We start from the raw sequence: 15347 nt of genomic DNA on the forward strand, positions 1-15347 counted from the left end.
GTGCTTGCGAGATGCTGGAAAAAAGCTATTTTAAAAGCGTCCCGTGACTCCTGCCATGTCTACAGACATCCCCCAAACAAAGAAAAAAAGATTATCTGAGAATGAGTGCATAACTGGTAGTCTCTTATATGTCAGTCGGGTGGCTAGCTGCTGGTAGAGACTTATATTGCAGTAACATTGAAGGGCTTATTTATTAGCCAGCTATGAGGATGAAGTAAGAAGCTAATGTTAAATGGAGCCTACCTCAGCAGGAGTAAAATATACACTACTAAGTTCTCATAACTTTGCTTTACAGAGCCCATGCTACTGAGACAGACAGTGATGTGGCCCTCAGTGGTGAGGCTGAGGCAGGCTGCAATACATGCAGGAGGAAGCAGACAAGACAGGGAGAGAGAGAAAGCAAGCAGAGATAGTGGTTAGTACAGTGGTTCCCAAACTTGGGGTCGGGCCCCTTGTTGGTCCCCTGAGAAAGAATATATGTTTTAATATGACCATCTCCACATGGCCCATCTTCCCTAAAGGCCTACATTAAAATGCTATCAACATGCAAACAATACAGTTTTAAAATGTCATACGTCTCCTTTAATATCTGTCGTTTCTCTTATCTCGATCGCTCAATGGAGTTTAGAATTTATCCATTGCCCACTTTTTTTTACCAATACATCACGGATATTAATACAGAATTGTAAGTAATATTTTAATAAATCATGTGAATGTAATAATATGATCATCTGTGTGCTCCATTGATGTCTGTTTGTTCAATGCTTGATTAGTAATGCCTAGGAATACGAATGTGAACACTATGTCATTTGAGAAAATAGATATCTATGTCAAATCAAATCAAAGAGTATTGGTCATGTACACAGTTTAGCAGATGTTATAGCGGTGTAGCGAAATGCTTACGTTACTAGCTCCTAACGATGCAGTCAAATGTCAAAACAATTCAAATGTAAAGACAAATACAACACAGATAAGTCAAGAAATCAAAAGATTTCTGAACGAATCCAATTAAAAACACAAATAGCACTTTAACAGTAATCCAAATGCCATCTATAAGTATCTACACCAGATAAATTTACACAAGATAAACTAAGAATGATATGTACAGCAGTAGATATTAGTGAGCAAAGTCAAGAATCCAGTATATAGATAAATATGTGGTGTCTAAAAACGGTGTGAAATACAACATGCAGTAGTATAAATATTAAAATGATCTATGTCAGTGAGTGTTCATCACCTGGTAGTTAAGATGTGAAGTGGTGGCTGTTCAACAGTCTGATGGCCTGGTAATAGAAGCTGTTCAACCGTTGTATGCCTTACATTGCGTTGCAGTGCGTTCTGAGTAGTCCAGACGTTGGCTTTATCCAACGTATCCGTCAAACTGTATGTGTAGAAGGCTTTACAGAAATGGCAGCAAAAGGTGAATGTTGAACTTTTGTTGCACACATCCAGATGATGCTGCGTCCCATTTTGCGCAATGACACTAGGTGTGATGGAGGCATTCGCCCTGTCCACTACTGCCGCTCTGCAGTGAGGTATACTTGAGGGCAAGGCCTGCAGGTAACTTGGACTTGGTTGCGCTCTCTTGCTCAGACCTTGCATGCATCAACCAATGGTTGTGTGCGAGGTCATGGACTCTGGCATCAACTGACAGATTGTTATATATGTGGTTAGCTGATACTTAAAATACCTATTCAGGCGCTGTGAGATCTGGCAGGTGTCAAAAACCCCTGGGCAGAGGAATGCACCCCTTATTTGACCGGAGAGGTGCCAGCGGGAGCACACTGTATGTCCCAATAATATCTCATTTACCCTGAAGTGTAGGCCTAACCTCGTTCACTAACCTACTTTCCACAAATCTAAAAGCATTGGAATGGTGGAGGTGTGGGCAAGTAGAAGTTTCCACCATATTTCCTATACCAGTAATTTCCTTTCAAATCAGTGAACAAGTGCACACATTGTGAGGAATGACATACTTCGGACATAGACCCTAGGTAGCGAGTCCATTAGGCTATTACAGCGCTTTCTGTAATAGACGGGACTGGAAAGTGAAAGCTATTGGAGTCAGTGACGGAAGTTAAGTATATTGTCATGCTGGCCAAGCAGGGAGATTGATAGATAAACAAGCCCGGCTAGTTATTATAGGCTTATTATAGCTAGAAAATAAAGGGATTTATTTCAGTAAGAAACACTACAACGCATGAACATTTTACTGCTGTATGGAAAACGCAACAACGCAGCCAGAGTGGTGGGAATGGCACCTTTTTGTGAATATGAACCAAGAATGGTAGCCTACATACAAATGGTAGGTAACATAATAGGCTACTGTATAGTCTAGCCGAAGTTCAGTTGACTCACAGAATTATAAATACCATAACTCACTGGGAACTGACTTCAATTCAACGAAGTAAAACACCTATTTCAGATATGGAAATATCTGAAAGTTAACCTACCACCATCAATTTGTTTTCAGTTTGGACAATGGTTTGATATTCGGAGTTTGCTTGTCAATGTCCTTGGATGGTTAGTGATTTGCCTCGAATCTGATGATAATAGAGTAAGGTACAGCTTTTGTTTTGTCCGTTCCGTTTTCAAAAAGTGACTTTAGATTGGGGCATATTATGCACACGCAGCTAAGGGACCGTCTTAAAAGTTCAATTAGCAGAACCTGGTGTTAAAAGAAAATACTTTTTTGCCGCAGTTAAATAATATTGAGATCTCAAGCCACCTTTGTTTTTTCCACACAACAATTACATTTTTAAATTGTATGTTTATTTTTCATGAATTGCAAAAATGAGAGTTCCAAAAATATAAATAGAACTATGATCGTTCTCTCGAACGCAACCTACGCAGCCTACTTGCATAACCTACAGAGCTAAAATCACTTGTAGCAAAATCCCTTTCATAAGAGGTAAAGGAATCACTGAATCTTTAAAAGTGGTTAACACCGTACGCCTGTAGATCTGTAGCTCAAATAGAAAGTTCTAACTTTTTTAATACCTTCCTATCACAAGAAATATGCCTATAAAATCAGGGAAGAGGTGAACTGTAAATATCATTAATGTAACATGGATGAGGGGAGTCAGTCACTTCACATTGTGGTTTTCCATCTCCATTTCACCTGGATAGGATGCTTTTGAAAAGTATCCCTGTAAATGGGTCAAATATAGCACTAGAGTTAACTAATAAAAATGTTGGGCCCTTCAGCAACTGAGGGCCCAATGCAGTGTGTGCAGGGCCATTACCAGGGTTTGAGTTTTAGTGAGGTCAGGAAAGTTGAAGCTCATTTACTGCATTTCTACACAACAAAAAAAACTGCTGTAGGTTCATTCACCTCAGTGGAACTACAAACACACAGCCTATTAGCTATACAATTGTAATGTTATACACCTGAAAGGACGGAATTATAATACATTATTAACTCTGACATGTAGCATCAGCGACGAAACTAAGACGTATGACATTTTTAAACTGTATTGTTTGTATGTTGAGAGCATGTTAATGTTGGCCTATAGGGAAGATAGGCCATGTGGGATGTTCATATTGAAACATATCTTATTTAAGTTCCTAACTATTGCAGAAACGTTAAAGGGCTCTGTCTAGTATTACTTAGCCAGCTAGAAAGATAAAGTAAGATGCCAGGAGAATGCTACCTGCCCAAATGCATAGTGTCAACTAAAGTTTGGTGAAGGAGGAATAATGGTCTGGGGCTGTGTTTCATGGTTCAGGCTAGGCCCCTTAGTTCCAGTGAAGGGTAATCTTAACGTTACAGCATACAATGACATTGTAGAAGATTCTGTGCTTCCAACTTTGTGGCAACATGTTGGGGAAGGTCCTTTCATCTTTCAGCATGACAATGCCCTGGTGCTCAAAGTGAGATCCATACAGAAATGGTTTGTTGAGATCAGTGTGGAAGAACTTGACTGGCCTGCACAGAGCCCTGACCTCAACCCCATCGAACACTTTTGGGATGAATTGGAACACCGACTGCGAGCCAGGCCTAATCGCCCAACATCAGTGCCCGACCTCACTAATGCTCTTGTGTCTGAATGGTCCTCACAGCAATGTTCCAACATCTAGTGGAACGTCTTCCCAGAAGAGAGGAGGCTGTTATAGCAGAAAAGGGGGGACCAACTCCTTATTAATGCCCATGATTTTGGAATGAGATGTTCGACGAGCAGGTGCCCACATTCTTTCGGTCATTTGGTGTAGGTGCCCACATTCTTTCGGTCATTTGGTGTGTGTGTGTGTGTGTGTGTGTGTGTGTGTGTGTGTGTGTGTGTGTGTGTGTGTGTGTGTGTGTGTGTGTGTGTGTTGCTGCTAACTGAATTGTATGCATTAGTCAGAGTTTAATATTAGAAATTACGGGGGTGTAAATTGGAGCCATCAATCAAAGCAGACATTTATATGTACAGGACTTCTGAGCGCTATGTTGGCAAGCAAAATACACTTCTCAAAATCAAGACACTAGGCTGATTGGATATTGAAATGGACTCTGGAAATTACCGATTATTTCTTTAAAACTTAATCTAATTTTAATGACATCATGTTGTGACACACACACACATCTACAGAATGGAGCGGACTTGAGTCGGTCATGATCATGTGATGAGGTAGCCCCGCCTGCGAACTTCAAAACCAGTGTCTGCCTTCATCCTAAAAGGGAATTACCTATTGGTCTAACAGTCTAGGATGTTGGTTGCTCCTGTAGGAGATCTAGGTTCATATCCTGTGTTACACGTACAATGTATTCTGAAAATATTCAGACCCATTGACTTTTTCCACATTTTGTTACGTTAGTTTTATTCTAAAATTGACAAAATAGTTTTTTCCCCTCATCAATCTACACACAACACCCCATGATGACAAAGCAAAAACAGGTTTGTAGACATTTTTGCAAATGTATGAAATAAACTGAAATATCACATTTACAGTACTCAGACCCTTTACTCAGTACTTTTTTGAAGCACCTTTGGCAGTGATTACAGCCTCGAGTCTTCTTGGGTATGACACTACAAGCTTGACAGACCTGTATTTAGGGAGTTTCTGATATTCTTCTCTGCAGATCCTCTCAAGCTCTGTCAGGTTGGATGGGGAGCGTCGCTGCACAGCTATTTTCAGGTCTCTCCAAAGATGTTCTTATCGGGTTCAAGTCCAGGCTCTGGCTGGGCCACTCAAGGACATTCAGAGACTCGTCCCGAAGCCACTCCTGCATAGTCTTGGCTGTGTGCTTGGGGTTGTTGTCCTTTTGGAAGGTGCACCGTCGCCCCAGTCTGAGGTCCTGAGCACTCTGGAGCCGGTTTTCATCAAGGATTTCTCTACTTTGCCCCGTTCATCTTTCCCTCGATCCTGACTAGTCTCCTAGTCCCTGCAGCTGAAAAACATCCCCACAGCAGGATGCTACCACCACCATGCTTCATCATAGGGATGGTGCCAGGTTTCCTCCAGACGTGACGCTTGGCATTCAGGCCAAAGAGTTCAATATTGGTTCCATCAGACCAAATAATCTTTTTTTCTCATGTTCTGAGAGCCTTTAGGTGCCTTTTGGCAAACTCTAAGCAAACTGTCATGTACCTTTTACTGAGGAGTAAAAGGCCTGATTGGTGGAGTGCTGCAGACATGGTTGTCCTTCTGGAAGGTTCTCCCGTCTCCACAGAGGAACTCTAGAGCTTTGTCAGTGTGACCATTGGGTCACCTCCCTGACCAAGGCCCTTCTCCCCCGATTGCTCAGTTTGGCCGGGTGGCCAGCTCTAGGAAGAGTCTTGGTGGTTCCAAACTTCTTCCATTGAAGAATGATGGAGACCACTGTTCTCGGGGACCTTCAATGCTGCAGAAATGTTTTGGTACTCTTCCCCAGATATGTACCTCGACACAATCCTGTCTCAGAGCTCTACAGACAATTCCTTCAACCTCATGGTTTGGATTCTGCTCTGACATGCACTGTCAGCTGTGAGATTTGATATAGACAGGTGTGTCTTTCCAAATCATGTCCAATCAATTGATTTTACCACAGGTGTACTCCAATCAAGTTGTAGAAACATCTCAAGGATGATCAATGGAAACAGAATGAGCTCAATTTTGAGTCTCAGCAAAGGGTCTGAATACTGATGTAAATTAGTTTTTTTCTGTTTGAAAGAATTAATACATCTTCTAAAATTTCAAAAAAACTTTTTAAACTTTGTCATTATGGAGTATTGTGTGTAGATTGATTGGAATATGTTTCCATTTAATCCATTTTAGAATAAGGCTGTAACATAACAAGACGTGGAAAAAGTCCAGGGGTATGAATACTTTCTGAATTCACTGTATATTCACATGTTTTAAATATATAACCTAATTCAATTGCTTCATGTAAATGATTTCAATTTCTGTGATATTTTTACAAGCAAGGACTTGATAAGCTACTGAAACATTTTAGCAGTCTTTGAAACCATATTGGTTTAATGGCCATCAGAATGAGTAAGAAAATTTAATGAACAGAATCGCATGAATCAATTAATAATGTGCAATTTCACAGTTGAAGGACATAACTGCCTCTGAAGCCACGCTGGCAAATATATTAAGTCAATATAAGCAGCTGTGTGTGTGTGTGTGTGTTTGCACGTTTGGCTCTCATCTGTCTGTATGCCTCACATGGTTCCAAACCAAAAATGTAATTATTAGAACGATGGCTCATGTAATCAGAAGAGTCAAATATTTCTGAATACCCACAGCTGGTGGGATCATTTTTTATAAACATTTGTCTTTGAAATTTGATAGTGTAATACTCTCTTACGGACCAAATGAGCCAAGTGAAGGAGACAGAAAATGAAGCTTTAGCGAGTCTGTAGTTTTTCTTATGAAGTGTATTTATTTGCCATTCCCCTCCTCTCTCGGTGTCTGATCCTCTTGAATACACTAGCTGTGTGTTGACCATGGCTGTGTGCCAGGGCAGAATAGAATGTTCTCTCCATCCAGTCCTTGGTTACAATAGCTTCTCAGGAATAATTGCCTCTCGGAATCCATCACCTTCCCGTTAGAAAACAAAAGTTTGGAACTGTGGAGGTTTTTCTGCAACATTTCTGTTTTATCCTCATTTATCATTATGAAATGACATGATTTTGACCCTAAACTCCAATGAAAATGGTTTGCCATCCACTTTCTCCTCTCCATTCCCTTGGTGACTCGTGTTAGTTTCCCCCAGGTTGGAACATCTTATTGCAGGTCTGAAGTTTTGTTTTGCTGAGATCATCAGTGTGACAGGGACACACTGTTTAAAATCAGCTGTGTGGGTGTCTGTGGGCTCTCTTCTCTGTCCAAGATCATTTTACCTTTTTGAGGGTGTGTTTGTGCATGCAGTGGCACACTGTCAGTGGTGGAAAAAGTACCCAATTGTCATACTTGAGTAAAAGTAAAGATGTCTCATTAGAAAATTACTCAAGGAGGTCTCTCGAGTGGTACAGTGTTGCGGTGTCACTACAGCCTGGGGTTTGATCCTAGGCTGTGTGATTACCGGCTGTGGCTGGGAGTCCCATAAGGAGGTGCACAATTGGCCCAGCGTCATCCGGGTTATGGGAGGGTTGCAGGGGGGGGCTTTACTTGGCTCATCATGCTCTAGCGACTCCTTGTGGCGGACCGGGCGCCTACAGGATGACTTCAGTCATCAGTTGAACGTGTAACCTCCGACACATTGGTGCAGCTAGCTTCCCGGTTAATCGAGCAGGTGTTAAGAAGCACCACTTGGCGGATCATTTTCGGAGGATGCATGACTCAACCTTCGCCTCTCCCGAGCCCGTTGGGTAGTTGCAGCGATGAGACAAGATTATAATCACGAAATTGGGGAGTAAGAAAAAAATATATATATATATATATATATATATATATATATATATATACAAAAGTTTGGACACACTTACTCATTCCATGTTTTCCCCTTCATTTTACAATTTTCTACATTGTAGGATAATAGTGAATACATCAAAACTATGAGATAACACATATGGAATCATGTAGTAACCAAAAAAGTGTTAAACAAACCAAAATATATATTATATTTGAGATTCTTCAAAGTAGCCACTTGATGACAGCTTTGCACACTTGGCATTCTCTTGGCATTCTCTCAACCAGCTTCATGATGTAGTCACCTGGAATGCTTTTCCAACAGTCTTGGAGTTATTTATACATATGCTGAGCACTTGCCTGCTGCATTTCCTTCATTCTGTGGTCCAACTCATCCCAAACCGTCTCATTTGGGTTGAGATCGGGTGATTGTGGAGGACAGGTCATCTGATGCAGCACTCCATCACTCTCTTTCTTGGTCAAATAGCCCTTACACAGCCTGGAGGTGTGTTTTGGGTCGTTGTCTTGTTGAAAAACAAATAACAGTTCCACTAAGTGCAAACCAGATGGGGTGGCGTATTGCTGCAGAATGCTGTGGTAGCCATGCTGGTTAAGTGAGCCTAAATCACCAACAGTGTCACCAGCAAAGCACCCCCACACATCACACCTCCTCCATGCTTCACGGCGGGAACCACACATGCGGAGGTCATCCGTTCACCTACTCTGCGTCTCACAAAGACATGCCGGTTCGAACCAAAAATCTCACATTTTCGGACCACAGGACAGATTTCCAGATTTCTTATTATTATTGGATTCCTTTAGTAGTGGTTTCTTTGCAGCAATTCGGCCATGAATGCCTGATTCACGCAGTCTCCTCTGAACAGTTGATGTTGAGATGTATCTGTTACTTGAACTCTGTGAAGCATTTATTTGGGCTGTAAGCTGAGGTGCAGTTAATTGCCGATTTCTGAGACTGGTAACTCTAAAGAACGTATCCTCTGCAGTAGAGGTAACCCTGGGTCTTCCATTCCTGTGACGGACCTCATGAGAGCCAGTTTCTTCATAGCTCTTGATGGTTTTTGTGACTGCACTTAAAGTAATGATGGACTGTCGTTTCTCTTTGCTTATTTGAGCTGTTCTTGCCATAATATAGACTTGGTCTTTTACCAAATAGGGCTATCTTCTGTATACCAACCCTACCTTGTCACAACACAACTGATTGCCTCAAATGGATTAAGAAGGAAAGAAATTCCATAAATTAACTTTTAACAAGGCACACCTGTTAATTGAAATGCATTCCAGGTGACCTCCTCATGAAGCTGATTGAGAGAATGCCAAGAGTGTGCAAAGCTGTCATCAAGGCAAAAGGTGTGGTATGTGGTATTATTCCATATGTGTTATTTCATAGTTTTGATGTCTTCACTATTGTAGAATATTAGTGGAAAAAAGTAAAAATAAACAAATCATGGAATGAGTAGGTGTGTCCAAACATTTGACTGGTACTGTATATAAAATGTTTTTTTTAGAAGGATTCAGGAGCCCGTGCTCAGTGAGTTTAGACAGCCTGCTGCAACTCTGCCAATCGTCAGATGGGCCCCCTACCTCCTCTCCTCCCCGATGTGGGTAACTGGGGGGCCCTGCTTTGTTTGGGTAACTGATTAATAATAAATTAAACTGCATAATAAATAAATGTAACTGGCCAATTGTGAGTCAGTGGCTGGGCTCAAACCCATAGGGGCCCAATAGTTCATTACTGTTTTTTTTAATCTAACCACAGGAGCCAACTCGCAATGTTCAAAATACACCAGAGAGAATAATATATAATATATATATTTTTAAAACTAAGCCCAAGGCCTATGATTTCTTAATCCGGTCCTGAACACGGTATAATCGGTCTGTAGTTTCGCTGTTGACTACTGCCAGACCAGAGGTCCGAGATGTCTCGTAACGGCACTCACCTGGATCGGTAAAGTATGAGTAGATCAAGATAAATCAAAATAATATTTAGTATGAGCCATGTGTCTGTAACTACTGTGGATAATGCTAAGCCTGTTGTATACTTACACCTCTCTCTTTCCGTCTGTCTGCCTGTCTTTCTCTCTCACACACAGAATATTCTTGGCATCTCTGTCTTTTCTCTCATGCTGCTACCTCTGGTGTTGTCTTGTGACAGCAACAGGACTATGAGAGAGATCGCTGAGGACTACGAGACTGTCATCTACCCGCTTCTTCAGAACCTTGTAAGTACCATGACGGACAAGGGGTTTTCCTGTTGCCATGGAGATCTCCAAATTGACTTTAAAATGGAGCTCTCTGCTTTCACTCATAGGAGAACAACATCACGGAATCATTAAAAGTGGTTAATAAAACCTGCTCGGAGAAGGAAATCGCTGAATGTGAGAAGGATAAAGTGAGTATTTACAATATTATGAACAAACTTCTTTCCAGTGGTGTAAAGTACTTAAATAAAAATACTTTAAAGCACTACTTAAGTAGTTTTCTGGAGTACCTGTACTTTACTATTTCTATTTTGGACTACTTCTACTTTACTATATTCTTTAAGAAAATATTGTAATTTTTACTCCATACATTTTCCTTGACACCCAAAAGTACTAGACACATTTTGAATGCTTAGCAGGACAGGAAAATTGTCCAATTCACGCACTTATCAACAGAACATTCCTGGTCATCCCTACTGCCTCTGATCTGGTGGACTTACTAAATACACATGCATCTTTTGTAAATTATGTCTGAATGTTGGCGTGTGCCCCTGGCTATCCATAAATTTAAAAAACAAGAATGTAATGATGTACGCTGAGAGTCGGGAAGCAAGTTCAGGGAGTGCTTCAATAAATAAATTAAACAAACAACAGACCCAGGAACAGAAACATTGACAACTGGGGAAGAAGCCAAAGGGAGTGACTTATAAAGGGCAGGTAATCAAGGAGGTTATGGAGTCAGGTGAGTGTCATTATGCGCAGATGCGAGTAACGATGGTGACAGGTGTGCGACATAACGAGCAGCCTGGTGACCTAGAGGCCGGAGAGGGAGCACACATGACAAAGCAATTGGTGCGTCTGGTTTGCTTAATATAAGGAATTTTGAAATTATTTATACTTTTGGTGCTTAAGTATATTTTAGCAATTAAATTGACTTCTGATATTTCTGTTGTAAACCAAATACTTGTAGACTTTCACTGGAGTCATTTTCTATTAAAGTATCTTAATTATTCCACCACTGCTTCCTTCCATCTTTTCATCCCTCGCTCCTTTTCTCATCTCTCACCTGTCCAAAGATCAACCCCAGGGCAATGGTCCTGCTATTTTAGATTAGGAACTGCATCACCAGAGTAGACAACCAACACAGAACGTTGACTTGAATGGGAATGTCCACTGTAGTCCATCTAATTCTCCAGATGACTCTGATCATTGTTTTGTAGGAGAGACAGTTCATCCACAACATGCTGTGTAGCCATACCAGACTCATCAGGCTCTATAAGCTAGAGAGGCTCAAGAGAGACATCCTGTGCTCACTGGGCCGCCACTGTCCTAGAAAACAGGTGAGATCCATTCATTAGTAGTTAGCCAACTACACTACATGTACAGTACGTCTTTCTTACAAATGTTGAGATACTCTTTTTATATCTAATCGCTGTATTATTACTGCCCATAGATATTGATTGACCATATTATTATTATTATTATTATTATTATTATTATTATTATTGAGTTGTCAATGTTCCCTTTTCTCAACATCCAGAGGAGTTCACAAGGACTGAGCGCACACCATCAGAATATAAAGAAGTCAGGAGGAGAAAGGGAGGAGGAAAACAAGAGAACTGAGGAGAACAGAGGGACCACGGAGGAAGGAGGGGAGAGGGTGGACAGTGGGAAACAGCAGAGACGAGATAAAGGGGAGGGAAGGAGGAGCACAGAGGCGATGGAGCGGAGGAGGAGACGGTGTGGACAGAAGGTGTTTGTGGACAGCTTGAACGGGTGCTACATGTCCCTGGCTGAAAGATATGGAGGCCTGACATGAGAGGAGAGACGTGGCCCGGAGCTAACCGCACCAAGAACCAACAAACTTACTGTAAAGTGTATTGTTTTCTTTACAGTAACTATGATACCATACGTCCTGTAAAGTAGCATCGTCTTGCCAGACACTTACTTAGAATAAAAGTGTCTGCTAAATATTCATCCTATTATAATAGACAAAGGTGAAAATCTCTGTGGTACCTAACAAAGTGTGAGGTGTTCTGTTGCGATGATGAAACTAGTGTTGTAATGATAAGTCTGTGGCACAGTGCAATTATGCTAAAGCAAACAAACAAAGATGATTGATTGCTTGTGTACAAATGAAGTGCACTTTTGAGTAGAGAGACTTGTAGCCCATGATGTCCCTCTTTCTGCTGCAGTGAGTGGTATTGGGCAGTGAGCCTGGCCTCAGGTGTGTGACAGCGTTGCTTTATTATTATAGAATGGCAGTTTGAAAGCCTATTACGCCAAGGATGTTTGCTTTCAAGTCGGTGTCTTAACTGAAATCCACATAGGGCTACTAAAAACCTTCCCCAAAAGCTTCCTGTGAAATTCAACCAACGCCTTTCGCACAAGCCCTTATTTGATGAATGAAACTCATCTTGACCTGATTTCAAGCTTTGTAGAGTAGTTCTCCAAGCATAAGGCACCATGATATCCAATGTTGTCTTATTGTAAATGTAGCGTTGGTTTTAGTACTATTTATTTCTATTCTGAAATCCTATTGACTCCAGTGTTAACTGTACCCCTGTAATCCTTTTATTGTGTCGCACTTAAATTATCCCCTGCATGTGTCAGAGCAAAATAAGAAGTTTTGATGTTGATGTGATCCTTAGGCCACTATAACTCTACATTAATAGAGTTTAAACTGCCATTGTGGTTTTGCCTGGGTGCCAGTCTGTTTCTGCTGTTGCCATATAACACTTTCAAAGCCTGGGGAAGAAGGAGAATATGTGCATTAATTACTCTGATCCTTATAATGTGACAAAGTGGTAGTTGTACATGCTAGCACGATTAATTATGCATTTATATTGTAACATTTTATTTTGTTTAGTGTTTTGTTGCTCAAGTATTTGATGAATAGTGTCTTATGTTGCATTCATAACCAAGTGGGAAGGTGGTAATTGCCTGTTGTGAAGTCGTATCGAGTTGGATGCATTCACATGCTTTGAACTCGTTGAGAAAGCTGCGTCAAACCAGAAACTGAAAGTATAGCTATCATGCTTAAACGAATGATAGTCTTCAAAAATAATACGAATAGATTGCTTTTCATAAATAATGTTTCTTGTTGCATTTAACTGTTGAAAATGCCGTTAGAGGTCATTTCCTTAATAGGTGAATTCAGCATGTGGGAGAAGTGGTAGCTCAGGGATCATAGATGAGTTTCCCACTAGTAATTGCGAGTTGGAAGGGCATTCCAGGGGATTTTTCCCAGTCGTATAGTCCTATGTACGAATTTATGAGGTCTTATATAAAGAGCTTCAAATTGAAAAACAAAACAACCAATACAAATGAGTAGCTTAGCTATAGTAAAGGTCAACTAATAGAGGTCAAGTCTTTGAGTGCATTTATCCTCCAAAGATGGAGAGGGGCAGTTCATGGCTTGATCAGGTGGTCAGGGAGTTGGTTGACGAAGAGTCTGGTGACGTACATGTAGAGGGCTACTCTGGAAAGCCTAAGTCATGTAGCTACTGGACTTCTCACTCACAATGTATGGCACCCACTTGGGTGAACCCCCAGCAGGTCTAGGCATCAGTCGTCCTCATTGTGAGCCCTTTGCCTCAGCACTCCAATTCCTCTCAAGTGTGAGGTGACTCTTCAATTGATGTTTTCAAACTCCAAAGATCAGGAACCAGCAGCTAGGTGAAACAAAGAAGCTGGTACAATGTCTAGATGCATCATTCAAACAAAAACAATGTGCCAGCTAACTAGCTAGCCAAGCCAAAAAGAGTGGACCTGCCGGTCCATCTTCAAATCTGTGGGTTAAAATCCCCATGGATATGCAATTAAACTCAATGTTATAAAAAAAAACAGCTGATAAAAAATATATATTTAAAACACTTACAAATGATGAAATATGTTCATATTTACAGGATCTCTCTGCTTAGGTTGCTACTGGGGCGCTATGGAAACTATAGAACTAATAATAAGCCCATTTGGGCTGGCCACCAAATGGTGTATGACATGGATAACAAAAAGAGAACAAACAGATATCAGGCTGATTGTGTTATCCATGTACTGTATGCTATGTATTATACTCTACCAAGGACTGCAAATATATTTTTATATTCAACTGCAAATATATTTTATATTCAACTGCAAATACCTTTTATGGTGTATTCCTTCTTTAAAGACCAACTAACCCGCAACTTAAGGGACACCTACAACCAGTCTGCTGTTTTTCCCTAGCTAAAGATGACAACACACACACACACGTTGAATGACTAATACACAGAAGATTCTTTAGAAATGTTTATTGTTAAATGTTCAGGACGGAAGTCCGACAGTCATTTTCCAGCATAGGAATGTCCTATCCAGTCAGGTAAGCATTGCATATCATCTAAATAATGCTTGCATCAGGGTGCATTTACAGTCATTGCAAGTTCTTTAAAATGACACAAATTAAGATCTTTCGATACAGCTCAATATAAAGATGACTACAATAACATTAATGATATGTATGAAATTAGATGAGTTCCTTATAGTGTAAAATTATTATTTACCCATATCATGAGTTGGGTAGATGTCTTTACAGTCTTACTGGTGGGCAGCAGTGTGTGCAGGCTTTTGTTCCTGCCCAACACCAACACACTGATTCAGCTAAATGAACCACCATGAGCCTCGTCAAGAACAGTAGAAACAGGTGTGTTAGTGCCGGGCTGGGTCAAAAGCCTGCGCAGCCTGTGGGGTCCAGGACCATGATTGAAGATCATTGATGTGGTCTGGGCAACTGGATGAATGTGACCTGCAGGGACAGTGTTGGTGAGGATTGGTCAATGTTGGTGAGGACTGGTCCGTGCATGTACCGGCCCGTACCATAAATCCCAGATTATCCCATTCAATAGTGATTCAAAATTAACACAGAGTGCGTTTACATACACAGTAAGAACTCGATACTAAAACAGACTATTGCAGTTGGCAGACTATGCAGTAGTAATGCAAACACCTTACTCTGATGTTAAATCGACGTACGGTCAAAATAAGTAAGCATACGGTTTTCTGAGTAATCTTTCAAATTATTAGGACATGTAAACACCTTAATCTGTGTTCCAGCCGTGTATTTGATCAGCACATGTGTTGGGCACCAGCTAAGCGAGCCTCCCACTTTAATGTGAGTGAAGTGTTTGAGAAGTGGTTTTCACATACAAACGTTATATGTCTGCACTCAGAATCAAATATGCTTCCCAAAACTAACATGGTCACTGTGATAGATATTTTGATTGGCGATTTTCTGCATTTATCAGAGTGCCATCCGGTAATCTGACTATCCACAAT

At 40.8% G+C, this 15347-nt stretch overlaps 1 protein-coding gene across 1 annotated transcript; it reads left to right on the top strand.

Annotated features, from left to right (window-relative positions):
- The first annotated feature begins 2019 nt into the window (after positions 1-2019).
- Positions 2020-14166, top strand: LOC112215501. The gene is made up of 5 exons (XM_024374570.2): positions 2020-2305; positions 9930-10058; positions 10148-10228; positions 11258-11377; positions 11578-14166. The coding sequence occupies exons 1-5, from the start codon at positions 2201-2203 to the stop codon at positions 11854-11856; spliced, it is 714 nt and encodes a 237-aa protein (XP_024230338.1). The 5' UTR covers positions 2020-2200; the 3' UTR covers positions 11857-14166.
- Positions 14167-15347: the final 1181 nt, after the last annotated feature.

Source organism: Oncorhynchus tshawytscha, linkage group LG16 (assembly GCF_018296145.1).
Source record: "Oncorhynchus tshawytscha isolate Ot180627B linkage group LG16, Otsh_v2.0, whole genome shotgun sequence".
NCBI classification, from domain to species: domain Eukaryota; kingdom Metazoa; phylum Chordata; class Actinopteri; order Salmoniformes; family Salmonidae; genus Oncorhynchus; species Oncorhynchus tshawytscha.